At 51.5% G+C, this 13,977-nt stretch overlaps 1 protein-coding gene across 1 annotated transcript in view; it reads left to right on the forward strand.

Moving 5' to 3' along the window:
- CDC42SE1 (CDC42 small effector 1) overlaps positions 1-13,977 on the forward strand; it is a 31,644-nt gene that overhangs the window by 5,085 nt on the left and 12,582 nt on the right. The window contains exon 2 of the mRNA XM_029580653.1: positions 7,562-7,874. Coding sequence (XP_029436513.1) covers positions 7,821-7,874 — 54 coding nt within the window. The 5' untranslated portion in view covers positions 7,562-7,820. The remainder of the gene's footprint in view (positions 1-7,561; positions 7,875-13,977) is intronic.

Here is a 13,977-nt window from a genome sequence, read left to right on the forward strand (position 1 = left end):
GCCCCCCTTGAAGTCGGAGAGCGGTAGAGGAGCCCCGCTTCTGGGTGTGTTAGGGGTTTGTTTTAGAATTTGGCTCCCTAGGCCCGTGCCTGCGTTACCTATGCCTAAATCCGGCCCGGGGGGGTGAGGTATGGTGGTGCGAGGTCCAGGCCAGTGCATGGCATGAGACGGGGCAAAACGGCCCAGGAATGCAAGCAGGGGGCTGCTGCTGCGATGATATCCCCCCCCTCCCTCCATTCTCTGTAACCCAGGAGTGCTGGCGACTTTCCGAGCATAATCTGAGGGCTTTACCTGTCCTAGTCCCGCAGAGCCGGGTGGGCCAGCTCCAGAATAAAGGCTGGCACGGTGGGGGCTGAAGCAACCCCGCGTCTGCCCGTCTTCCCCGGGTCATGCTTGCCGCTGTGATGGGCAGGATGCTGGGCTGGATGGACCCAAAGCTCTGACCCACTTCAGCCATTCCATAATGTCCTTTAAATCTAAATGGGGATGTGCACTTAGATAGATTCTGTAGGGTGCATCTTATACGCAGGTAGGCGGATCGTTATTATAGGTGTAGGAGCGTTTAACGGAAAAACCGTTCTGTCCTAGGAAAAAGAAAAAAATCAAGTATTTAATAAAACAGCTGGGACTCGTGATAATGTGTTGAGAGTTTTATTAGGAACTCTTACCTGTCGCATGGTTTTTTGTTTTTTTTTCTCTGATAGACGCTGGAAAAGAAGCGGCTTCAGTTTTTTTTTTTTTTAGATGCACGTCTTCCCCTCACATGCCCTCTGACCCCTGCCACGGACGTCCCATGCCACTGCCCAAGGACAACCTTTTTCTGGGGGGAGCTTTGAGTTTCCAGTCGGCGAGGCAGAGGGGGCTAGGGGGGGGTCAGAAGCCAGGGTGGCGCGTCTCGGGTGGCCTCCCCCTTCTTGCAGAAGCAAGGTTTTTTTGCAGCCTGGTAAACGGGGGGCGCCCCCGACACAAAACTTCCGTTTGTGATAGGTCACCCACAGTAGGGGCTTTGTGATCGTGGCGCCCGCTCAGCAGACCTCTCCCAAATTAGCTTCCAGACAGAATGGCTTCATTGAGTCGGCTCGCCGAAGCGCCTCCTCCGCCGAGTCCTGAATGGTAATAGGGCTGCACTCGCGCCGGGTGCCCATAGTTAGGCCTGGCGGGGCCGGCGTGCGGTGTGGGAAGAAAGGTGGCCAAAATTGGGTTAAACCTACGCCAGATTCCCTCTTCTTGATGCCAGCGCCTGGAAGCACAGAAGAGGGAGAGTTTGGGGAAGAATTGGTCACGGTTAAGTACTTATGCAGCGCTGCTTTGCGCGGATAGCCCCTCTACGAGATACTTCCCCCGTGGATTCAGTGCTCCCGCCCCAGAGAGCTTACCGTCCTCCGCGGGGGGAACGAGGGTGTTTGGAGGCCTCCATCAGCTCACGCCGGGGAGGGGGCAGTGGATCAGAATCAGGAGGCGTCTGAGTGCCTATACTACACACCGACCCAGAAAGAAAGAGAGGAGCTGCCTGGCAGCAGGAACCTCTGGCCAAGTTACAAGTCCCAGGAGTTGTGAGCAAGGCGGGCCACCTTCTGGATTACCATGGCCCTTCCTTCCCCCCCCCACCCCCCGAAGTGAAGAGAGGAGCAACTCTCTCTGTCCGGAGTGGCCTTCGCCCCTGACAGTACCACCAGTCATTTAATATGATACCAGAAGGAAAGGGTGGAGAGGGTGGTATTTAATATTGTTACTGAAATAGATGGGCTGTTTCAGAATTGCCGGGCAGGAGACATGTTCCAGAGGCAGGCGTTGGGGCTTCAGCGACCTGGGAGGCCTGTGAATTTGCTTTCAGAGGGTTCAGAGCTGTTTCGGGCGTTTCCTCAAGGTGCAGGCTCGGCACTTCACCCTCCCCAGCGGGACCATAAATATCCCCAGCTCCCTGCACGGAGTACACGTCCGTTACATTGGTGTGGAAAACAAAAAAAAAAAATCAAATAACAGAGAGGCAAGGTGATCCAGGATTACTGGGGTGGTTTTGTGCAAACCAGGCCCGGGTCCTCGTCTGCCGGGGACGGCTGTGAGCGAGAGCCGCGCTTTGCGGCACTCCACACGCCGGCGGAGGGGTGAAGCGCGATTGCCGGATTCCTTGGCCGGCGGGGGGGGGGGGGGGGTGAAGGGCAGACTGAATCCGAGCAGGCCGAGGCAGGAAGAGAGAGACTCTCCTCATGACGTCAGCGAGGCGGCATCACCAGGTACTAGCCGCCGGGCAAGAAGCCTGGGCTTGCACGTCCCTGCCACATGTTCAGGCCGGTTCTTTCCCAGACAGAGAAGTCAGGTTTTCGGATTTGTTTTATTTATTTATTTTAAACTTTTTTTTTTTTTTTCTTTTAAAGAGTTTTTTTTTCACTGGGAAAGTGAAACACGAAAGCAGGCAGTAAACTACTAGGTCTTTCAGCATCTTCCCCTGAGGAACGGAGGCACGCGCGGAGGCGGATGGAGACGTGTATCCACGTACGGGCGTCTCCCCTCTGGACCTGCGTGAGCGCGCGGGAAGAGTGCGGCCTCTCGGAGAACGTGCCCCCCCCCCCCCCCGTGTACCATTCAGATAGCAGATGCATTGGATGTATCCACGGGGGGCCCTCCCTTATCTGAAGAATATCCACCTTTTTTTTTTTTAATTGGTTAATTTTTTACTGAGATCTAAAGATGTATGCATTTTTTTTTGACTGTCCGGCATGGACAGAGCAGCAAGAGAGAGAGAGAGAGAGAGAGAGGATTAGGATTGTCTGAAGGAACAACTACAAAAATAGGCCACAGACCTCAAGTGGAAATTTGTTGGAAAAAACCTGAAAGGAGCAATCAACAAGGTTAAAAACTTGCATGAGGCGAGGATACTGTTGTTTTTTATTCCAGAAGAAAAAAATCCATAAACAGTTATTGGCCAGGTAGTCTTGGGAAAGCCAGCGCTTATCCCTGGGAACGAAATAGATCAACTATATTGATTTGCCGAGTTCTTGCGACCCGGACTGGCCTCTGTTGGGGCCAGAACGCTGGGCTTGATGGACCTTGGCCTGACCCAGCATAGCATTTCTTAAGAGTGAAAGAACATGGACTGCTGGGGAACTTCAAAGCCGTGCCCTGGGGCCTGGTGGTTGAGTGCACCGGCCTTCTCCTCCCCAGGCTGGCTGGGGATGCAGTGAGGGCAACGTCTTAAGAGCCCCCAAAAGGGAGGGAGCCTGTCATCGCTCGAAAGCCCTGCCTGGTGGTCGGATTTAGGGTCTGTGCCACCTGGGGTCCGGAGGGTGCCTGTGCGCCCCCCCCCCTGCCTCCCATGAACTGTCGCTACGGCGGAAAAAAAGGGGGCAAGTGGCGATTAAAAACCAGGAAACCTTTGAGTAGGTTGCAAGTGAAGGCTCATGAGCTAGTGAGGATGAGGAAGAAAGTTCCGGCTGAAAATCAAACCCCTTGTTACGGATGAAGCATGAATACGGCACAGATAACTGAAGGGTGAACTCAGGAAGCAGAATGATGAAAAAACCGGAGGCATGGTCATAATACAAAGGGCAGCCCTTCCTCTTCAATAAAACCATAAGAGAAAATATAGCGGGTCAAAAAAAAAAAAAGGGAAGGAGACCTAGGAATAAGATCTATGAGAAAAGCAGTACAGCCAATAAAAGGGTAAGGTGATGTTATCCTGCGGAATCAAGCTATAACCGCCGCTCTACCTCCTCCACGTAATCTCTGCATGCCAAAACAAGAAGACAAAAAAAACAAAACAGGTTTGCATACAACTCGGATTAACGTTACAAAAATGTTAACGGGGAGAGGAGTGGCTTGCCAGTTAGGGCGCTGGTCTGAAAAAAAAAAAAAATCGGAGAAATAAAGGACCCTTCCACTGATTTTTCTCCCATTCGTTAGTGATTTTGTGGTTATGTCATTGAGATTCCTATGAAAAATAAAAACTGAAAACAAAAGGTCCCTTTCTATGTGCCTGTGCCCGTGCCTCGATTGAATCCGGCTGTAACTGGGTTGAAATAATCCAGCAGCGTGCTGATCCCTTCTGAAGACCCGGTTGCCTGGGCCATGCGCCCCAGAGCTGGCTGCACACCTGCTTCTGCGATTCGGAGCATCTTGCCTGGCGCTCTGTAAATGCACAGAGCGAATCCTGACGGCAGATTAAGGCGCGCGAAGCCCGCTCCTGGTGCAGAGCCGCGGACCTCTGTACATCTCACGCCCCCCCCTCACACACACACACTTCCTTATAGCTCGGGATCCTCTATGCTTATCCCCAGGCTTTTCTTTTTAATTCTGTTGTGGGTTTCGTTTTCTCCACCTCTCTTGGGAGGCCGATCCACGCGGCCGTCAGAGCAGGTTGCTGGTCTTTGGGGGGGGGGGGGGGGGGGGGGGATTAGTAAACCAGTTCTCTGGCAGGGACTGCTAGCCCTGCTCACGGTAGATCTCTGCAACGAACTGGGGGTCATTCCCGGAGTCCTACAGAGGAGACCAGATCTGGCTAAGCAGCCCATTTTCAAACTTCCCCGTAGTGTTAAAAGTCGCTGAGCAGAAATGTGAGGGGACCGCCCAGTCTGATGGTTAAAATCACTTCTGACACACTCAGGTTACTGCACAGGGAAAGTGACTTACTAAGCTCCGGCTGATTTTTTTTTTTTTTCTTCTTACACTGAGGTTTGTGTTGCCTTCTCTCTCGCTCTCTCTCTGGGATTTATGAAGTGATAAACTGAGGTAATGTGAGCTGGAACGGCGCACGTCTGAGCTGGAGATCTGACCTTGCCGTAGGTAGGGGTGGACCACCCATCCGAGGCTAGGGGAGAGTGCTGTGGGCCTTCGGGCGCTGCCCCCAGACACTGGCATTTTACTAGAGATCCAAATGATGGGGACCACTTGGATCCAGGAACGTAGGGCAAGATTATCCTTGCTGTATTCTTTTAAGAGTTTAGTAACTTGCAACAGTTGATCGTGAAAATGGGTGATTTCTTTTTATATATATATTATTTTCTTTTATTTGAGATGAGTTTGGTGGGTGGATTTATCCTGAATAAATGTAACCTGGTAAACCTCTCGCGTCTGCCTTTCTAACCCTGGGTTACGGACGTGCACGCCAGGCAAAACTTGGTCACAGACTTCTTGAGGGTTTTATATTTAGAATAAGCGTTACCGCCAGGTTACCAGAATACATCTTCCGGTTCTCAGCCTGCCCGGCTGGCAGCGATCCATTTCCCCTGTCCTCCTCCTCCCCACCCCCAGCCTGGCCAGCTGCCAGACATCTGGGTTGGTTTTTTTTTTAACCTGTTATCCCTCTGATCTGTCTTGTAATCTAATTTTGATTCCTTTAGTCCTAAAAATGCCTAAAGTAGTGTGGTTGCCGTGTTAAAGCAAACAATGCCGTTGCCCGAACATACAAGTGGATCACGGATTACCTTACGGTCGTGGTGGAGGAGGGGGTTGGGGTTAGAATAGTGAGAAGGTGACAGATAGTAGAATTGTGTCTGGCAGTGAATTTTATAAAAAGCTTTATGAATGTATTGGAGGCACCCAGCTCCTGCAGGGAGATTTTAGATTAGTCCTGGTTTGGGAAGCTTTGAGTTGTTTTGGGGAAGTGAGGTCACAAGGGCTGTGTAGGTAGGTTGTTCTATAATTTGGAGGCAAAGCATCTGAATGGGCGAAGTCCTGTGCCCGTGTTAGTCTGGCAGAAACCAGCGGAGGGAGGAGCGACGCGCGCTCTCTCTCTCTCTGGTGGGATTGTAGGAGAACAGAAGCCGGGAGAGAGATTCTGGGGCCAGGTGATTGACGCATTTGAAGATAAAGCAAAGAGTTCTGAATTTTAGTCTCCTTTTCAACTGGGAGCCAGTGTAACGGAGTCCAGATTGACTTCGTAGGTCAGTAGATTTGTTCCCAGCAAAAATCTAGCTGCCAAGCTCTACAAAAAGTTGGAGGTGTTTGGGGTTATAGGGTGAGATGCTGCTGAATGGGGAGTTACGACGTCTACAGACTCCACGCGTTTGGTGATCAGAGAGTGTATCGCATTAGCAAGGTCGTCGTTTCTCAAAGTAGCGGTGGAGTTGGGCGAGTCAGGTGTAGATAGGTGAAGGAGGTCTTCGCCAAGGCTGAGAGCCGAGACTGTGGACAAGATGTATCCCCAGGCCACGCGGGGAGGCCTTTAGGTTGGAAAGGCGTTCCTGACAAGGTGATAGGAGACACCCTTGTCTGTTTGGATACAGAGGGAGTTTATTCTTTTTTTCCCTAGGTTGCTCATTTTTATTCTTTATGGTTTGCATTTCTTTGGAATAAAAAGGTGCTGGCTTTGTAGTAATCAAACAAACGCACAATAATACCCTTCGGACACATCTCTTCCCCTCCAGCGTGGAAGGGCTCTCTCCGCTGTCAGGCCCGCCTTTCCCACCGAGCCTGTGTTTACTGAGGTGCTGGGTTTTTTTTTTTCCTTTTGTTTCTTTCCCAGACGCAGCCCCTTGTAGTTCTCCGTCCCAGACTTTCCGTAAGGTCATTCTGCCTCCCGCCTCTCCATTTTCCCCCGTCCTGAAGTGTTTACACTATTCCAGGCCTTTTCCCCTCTGTGAGGATTTCTTCAGAGCTGGGCCCTGTCCCTGAGTTCTGGACCTTAAGCACCGTTCAGCTCCCCCCTTGCCACCGGGAGATGAGAGCTTTCTCGTTTTATGGCTCTGTGTACCCCTTAGCCCGGTTTTCACATTTAGAAACTTTAGGACAATCAGTAATTTAAACAGGGGAATTTCCCACGAGCTCAGCCTCTTGTCCACTCTGGTTTAAGGCATCGGATCTGACGCCCCCCCCAGTCGTACTATCCTCCACTGCGGCATGCGAGTGTGAAGGAAGGGGGGGGGTGATGTTCGGGTTACACAAGGTTTGGGATGGGCCCTGCTTACCACTGTCCCTGCTGTGGCGAACACTTCCTGAACTGCTCAGGCACTTTTACTCTGCACCCCGTGAGCTGGAGCGGACCAGGCCCTGGGTGTGAGATACACGAAACAGATCAACTGCTGAATGCTTGTGACCTTGACGGGCCACCATCAGAAACCAGGATGCTGGGCTTGATGGACTTCAGTCTGACCCAGTCTGACGCTGCTTAAGGCAGAGGCACCTGGATTTTAACTAGCGGGACCTCTGGTGCCGCACCCAGAGAGTGGGGAAGGGGTAGATCAGAGCAAAGCGTACCTTCAGGATCCTCTAATTTTTTTGGCCAGCTCCAAGGTTCCCGTGAGTGCACGTGTAGAGCAGTTCGTGGAAATTAAAAAGGTGTTGAGCTGGGGAACTCTCTCCCGCTGAGCAGCAAATGACGACCAACTCCAGTCCATGGGGGGGCACTGAGCCAATCCTGGCTTTTCGTCTTGCTCAGATGCAAGGCATGCAGGGATTTGTAGTGCTGGAAGTTTTGTTTTTTTTTTGTGAGGCCGGAGCCCAGCATGCCCAAAGGGATGGGAACTGGCTGAGGGTGGCCCTGCTGGACTGGCGTTAGGTGGCACAGATGGGAGCCTTCTGGCTTCTCTCATTTCCTAATCGGATCTTTTGGTTTCTCCCTGAACAGGTCTCCCGCTGATGAACAATCCTCGTTACAGAAGAGAGAATATTTGTGGCCTCTGCTCGTGGTTGGGAAAAAGCTGCCTTGTCTTCTGGCTTGACGACCCCCATGGAATGACTCGCAGGCTCACGTGACACGGGCTTTTTTTTTTTTTTTTTTTTTTTAATTCTCCTGGCTTTGTAAAACCCCCCCATCACAGGGGACGGAGGAATTGTGCTGCTCCTTGGGAAGCTCAGTCGGAAGCAAACTGGACACCTCGGAAAACATGAGTGACTTTTGGCACAAGCTGGGCTGCTGTGTGGTAGAGAAACCTCAGCCAGTAAGTATTCCCTGCGACCTCTCCCTCTCTCATGCGCACTGCGGTGGCTTCTCTCCTCTTGTGAGACAGAGCTGTCGCGTATTTTGCTGCCCCACCTCCCCCCAAATGTGTGCTGGTAGGTGTAGCGCTGATTTAAAACAAGCAGGACTACAGCTCCCACAATGCACTAAGATGCAAGCACAAAAAAACCAGGACTGGCCTAAAGCCTCCTGCCAGAAGCTGAGGCACCTGGCAGCTCTTGGATTCGCGCAAATTCCGATAACGTAGAATGATTTTGAATAACCAGCCCCTGTGGGACCATGTCACACACTCTGCTTATCCAAAACTTTGCATGTGGAGGCTGTGGGAGACGAGTTCTGTGATCCCGTCCTCCTGGAATCCTTTTGCTCCTCAGGTTTTATCCATGGCAGCGTTTCTACCCCTCCCCTCCCCCCCCCCAAAAAAAAGGCAGAACTACAAGTCCATGCAGGCAGAGGGGTTAAACCTGGCCTGGTTTAGGCAGAACTAAAAGTCCACGCAGGCAGAGGGGTTAAACCTGGCCTGGTTTAGCCCCCACCCTATCCTCAGAACCCCAGATGCTTCTTCATCTTTCCCCTTTTTTTAAATTATCATGGCTTCTTCAGAACTTAAGACGTTGCCATACTGGGTCAGACCAAGGGTCCATCAAGCCCAGCATCCTGTTTCCAACTGTGGCCAATCCAGGCCAAAAGAACCTGGCAAGTGCCCAAACATTAAATCGATGTCTTGTGGAACGCGTGCACACCCCTGGACAGAGTCTCGGGTCTCGGCACTTTGTCAGAGCGCTCGTAAAGCTCCCTGCTCTGCGGCGTAGGCAGGGGAAGAGCACCTTGGCACGGTCCTGCTGCCTTCCCAGAGGAAGGTCACGGGGAACGGAACGCGCGTGCTGCTCCTGGGGAGAGAATTCAGGGAGCCTCAGCCGCCATGAACATAATCTGGGCGATAAAGCCACTCTGTGTACGGTAAAAAATTTGAAAAAAATAATTACGCATGTTAAAGAATCTGAAACTCTCTCTTTTCAGTCCCACAAGACTTTTTTTGCACAGTTCTTCAAACTTTAATTTTGTCTGGTTATAGACGACTGCAGTCCAACACTAGTTGGATTGCCTAACGATGTATTAAGATCTCTACAAATAGTTCAAAATTCTGCTGCCCGATTACTTTTACAGGAACAAACGTACGAGAACGCATTACAGCCACACTTTTGTAGCCTTGCAGTCCAATACAAAATAGCAATAGTGATTCGTAAACTTTTACAGCACGGCTCTGTCTCGCGGTCCAGTGCTCTTCTCCGCATGCAGAAACCCAGCCGCGTCCTGAGATCCGAAAACAAGGATCTTCTCGACCTACCTTTGATAAGAGTAGCACGGGAGAGAGCTCGGTCTGTAGCAGCACTGGCAATTTAGAATTCGCTTCCGGAGCGATTTCGCTCAATTGCATGCAGCAAAACATTTAAAAAGGCCCTGCAATTTTTATTTATTTAGAAAGGCTTTTGAAGGCATCTAAAGGCAAGAGGTCTGACGTCTGCAACAGGCTACTGCTTTTCTTTACTTATTTGTACTGTGAAGTCTTTATTTTGGGGCAGGTATGTACGACTGCTTCTTTTTACTGAAGTGTGTGTTTAGTGTAAGCCACATCGTGCGATCGGATGGAGGCCGAACAGAAGAATTATTAAAATAAATAAACAAATCTTCTTTGCAAGGGGAGTGAGCCTTCCTCTTCCCCCCCCCCTGTACCAGCAGTAATGCCCTCCACCCCCACAGAAGCAGAAAAATAGCCAGGGGCACTGAACTTGCAGAAAGCCAGCTTGCAGACAAGAGCAAAAAAAAGAGAGTGAGTGGGTTGTGAGTAATGCTGTGTTCATCCTTCCCAGCGAGAACTGTGCAGTTTTACTCGGGCTCCCCGTCAACGGGCTCCTTCCTGCCGCTCCCCGTCTTCCTGCTGCTCTGATGTGGGGAGAAGAGAGGCAGAGACCGTGCCCTGTGCTGATGGCAACCCAGGGACTTGGCAGCGAAGCCCGGCTTGTGGTCTGAACCGACTTCTTATTCGCCGGGAAACAGAGTGACGAGAGGGGGATCCGGGGTGGGGGGGGCCACCGCCAAGCTTTTAAAATGGTTCCGGCCTTCATTCTCCGGCTTGGAACTGGGAGCGACTGGTTTGATCCCTTTGCTGTCACGTTCTGGCTGATGGGGTTTTGGGTGAGTTCCTCGCAGAGTTAGCCAGTTGGCCTTTCTGGGTATTGCCCACCCCTCAAAACAAGCCTGCATTGTTTTTATATTAATAATAACAACGATGCCTTCCCCACATCCTCTGAGATCGAGACCCCTGTACGATATATTTGCAGGAGGTTGGGGAAGGAAGAGTTTTAAGGCCCTGCCGCTCAGTTTCCCTGGGGGTGATGGTACAACTCTTGCCAGAGGAGGTGGATTGTGCCTTCTGCTTTAAAGAAATGCCTTGGAGTCTCCAGCTGTGTTACTGGAGTTGCCTGCGTTTTGAGCCCTTGAGAATCCATTTAATGCGTCTGATTCTGGCAGCGGAACTCTCCTGGGAGACCTCCAGCAGAGCACCAACAGCGCCAGGATGGCGGCGTCCCCAGCGGACGGAGATTAAGGAGCTTGGGGGGAATCCCTTGAGCACCAGGAGATCGCAAGAGGCAAATGCATTTCCTTAACGACCCCTCTCTGGCTGGGTTTCTGTCGATCCGGGATGCGTCCTTCCTTTGTCTTTAGGGAACGCAGGTCTGCGGTTCTCCGGACAGTGCGTATGAAGCAGGAAGGGAACGAATCGCCAAGTCCCTCATGAACGGGGTTGCCATGTCAAGAGGGCCAGGCTAGGCCCCGCGCGATTTTTACCTCAGGGAGGTGCGAGTCCTCCTCCTTTTTCTGAGGGAGATCAGAGGGACTCCATGCCTGGGGTGAGGCTAAAACCAGGTCGTCGCCCTGGTCGGACGATAGGTCGCGTTGAGAGAGCCGCTGAAGCAAGGAAGGTTGTGTGCCGATGGCTACGGATGTGGTAGTGGGGGGAAGAATCTGTCTTGTGCCGCTCTGCCTCGTGGTTTGTGCACGACGCACGTGTGCTCAGCTTGGCTTGGCGTGAGAGAAGGGGCTCTGTCGGCCCTGCCCTTGGCGCACGGGGAAATTTTCATAGCAGCCTTAAAAAATGCAAAAGTTTCATGTGAGAGAGAATGGAAAGCTTTCTACAATTAAAGCGCCATTAAGTTGTCCCTTCGTAGTTTTTATTTATTTTATTTTTTTTTTAGATTTTTTTTTAAATTTTACGTTAGATTAGTTTATTCTTAACTTACGTGGAATTGGTATTATGAAGGTTTACTTTTTCTCTCTATGCTTGTTCAGGTTGCTTATTCTTAATCTTTATTTGGTTTTTCTTCTGCAGTGCGGCATATTAAGAACTAAACTAGCAGTGGGACAAAGCTAGAGTTTATCCAGCGCTGCTAGAACAGGCCCTCCAGAACCAGACTTGGGGGGGTGGGGGGGGGGCAGCCTGGTGACCCAGTGACCCTGCTGGGCATCCATGCAGCACAAAACACTTTCTGATCCCTTCCTATTTCTTTGACGTTACCAGCAGTGGTGAAAGCCTCCAGACCCAACTTATATATCGTCGCGTTTCGCTCTGTGGCGGCTGCTGTGACCTTGCTCTAGATGACTTTGCGTTTGTGGGTCTCTGCCTCGGGGGAGGGGAGGGGGAATTCCTGTCCTTGGCGAGGAAATTTTGGTGACACCCCCCCCCCCCCCCCCATAGACTTCCTCGTAGGAAAGCTGTGACGACGGCGCCAGTGCGGTGCTGAGCCGTGTCGTGTAAATCGGGGTGAGTGCGCCAGGGAGAGCGGAAGAGCTGAAGCGCGGTACCAGGCTGAGCGTGGCGGTGGGGCTTGGGCTCTTGCCGACAGCTGGAACGGAACGACTTCGGTCCCCAGTGTCCGAATCCTTTTTGGTGCTTTTGTGTTATGCCCGGAGCTGCTGCTGCCGCCTGTCCTTCCCACCGCCTACCTGGCACATGTCAAAGCTGTCGCCGGCATCCTTTGTGTCGAGTGATCTCGGGCCAGGGCCCTTCTGATGCAATGGCAACCGAATGTAGGGTGGACCAAGCGGCAAAAAACCAGCAGCAGTCCAGAAACGTGAGATGCGAGGAGAGGCTTAGATAGGACCAGCGGTTACAATTGCATAACCTGATTGTTATGTATTTGCCTGTTGGTTCAATAAAAATCTTAAATATAAAAAAAAAGATAGGACCAGCGGGGGACTTCCAGCTCATCAGGGAAACTCCAGGCCTGTTACGTATACGGACCTCAATGGTCCTAGGGGAAATCTGAGCTTTGAATCTCTGCGTAAGCATAAAATCTATTATCAGGGGTAATGTCATCGGTGCTGGACAAACACCATTTATATGGCAATAGCATCCTTCCTGTGGACTGCTCCCACCCTACAGAGCTACGTCAGGCACACTGGAGCCCGGGACAGAAACTAAGCTTTCCCTCGCTGACATCGCTCAGCTTTGCCAAGGCATCCTCTTGTGGTGGTGCTAGAGCCCCATGCAGTTGGCCCTGCTTACCTCACCCTGCCCCTAAAACTGGCCCTGCCAAACTAACGGACCGAAACAGTAAAATCGCGGGAGAGTGGCCTGTGCGCGCGATACAGTATTTTAATTTATTAAAATTAGGGCCGGCGGTAAAAAGGCACTAGGGACGCTAGTGCGTCCCTAGCGCCTCTTTTTTCTCAGGAGTGGCGGCTGTCAGCGGGTTTGACAGCCGACGCTCAATTTTGCCGGCGTCTGTTCTCGAGCCCGCTGACAGTCATGGGCTCAGAAACCGGACGCCGGCAAAATTGAGCGTCCGGTTTTCGACCCGACAGCCGCGGGCCTATTTCAATTTTTTTTTCCTATCTTTTTTTTTTTTTCCTTTTTTTTTTAACTTTCGGGACCTCCGACTTAATATCGCCATAATATTAAGTCGGAGGCTGCACAGAAAAGCAGTTTTTGCTGCTTTTCTGTGCACTTTCCCGGTGCCCGAAGAAATTAGCGCCTACCTTTTGGGTAGGCGCTAATTTCTGAAAGTAAAATGTGCGTCTTGGCTGCACATTTTACTTTCTGTATCGCGCGGGAATACCTAATAGGGCCATCAATATTCATTTGCATGTTGCGGGCGCTATTAGGTTCGGAAGGGGGGCGGGGTTGGAAGCGCATTTTGGACGCGCTATTACCCCTTACTGAATAAGGGGTAAAGCTAGTGTGTCCAAAATGCGCGTCCAATCGCAGGTCAACAGTGCGCTCCGCCGGAGCACACTGTACTGTATCGGCCTGTAAGTTTTAGCACAGGGAGGTTAGCGTGACTTGGTTGGAGTCACACAGATCTCAGTCCGCTACGTCGCTGGTCCGTGGCATGAACAGGGCAGCACCAGGACGGGTTAACCTTAAGGTGGCTGGATAGCTGCATGGCAGGAAGGCCAGGGGGTGATCCAGTGCTGGTTTTAGCCCAGGGGTTACAAGTGCACAGAGGCGCCGGAGAAGGGTCAAACCACGACTGGCGCAGCCCGCCTCACGACAGCCCCGGGAACCTGGGAACACCGTGAGCCGAGGCCACCTTACGCGTCCCTTTACAGCTCACAGCCGCTGAGCTTTGGGACCAGTCAGACAGAAGCTCCTCTGAAACCCTCCACGGCTTGTGGCTTGTGAGAGCGCTGGCACAACATCCTGTAGACATGGAGACGAGCACGAGAAAAAAAAAAAGAGGATGTTGGTGTTCAAAGTGTAGCAGACACCGGGGAGCTGTGAAAGCCTTTTCAGAGGAAGGGAGGAGGCTGCTGGTAAGCGGTCGTTATTTTGTGCACACGTTTGACTGTACCCTGTCCAGCTGGTCAATAAGAATAATGCTCTTTGCTGGACAATACTTTTTTTTTGATTCGAGCCTTAATTCCAAGGTTTGGCTTATTGTTTTGTTTCGTGTAACCGTGTGTGTGTTGTCAGCCATAATTAGAAGCACAAGAGCACTGCAGTGATCACAGAAAGGAAATGGGAGGTGTTTATCTTTTTTTTTTTATCAGATTTCGCATTCCTCGGTCTCCGTTTCAGG

The sequence above is a fragment of the Rhinatrema bivittatum genome, chromosome 16 (assembly GCF_901001135.1).
Source record: "Rhinatrema bivittatum chromosome 16, aRhiBiv1.1, whole genome shotgun sequence".
Classification (NCBI taxonomy): Eukaryota; Metazoa; Chordata; class Amphibia; order Gymnophiona; family Rhinatrematidae; genus Rhinatrema; species Rhinatrema bivittatum.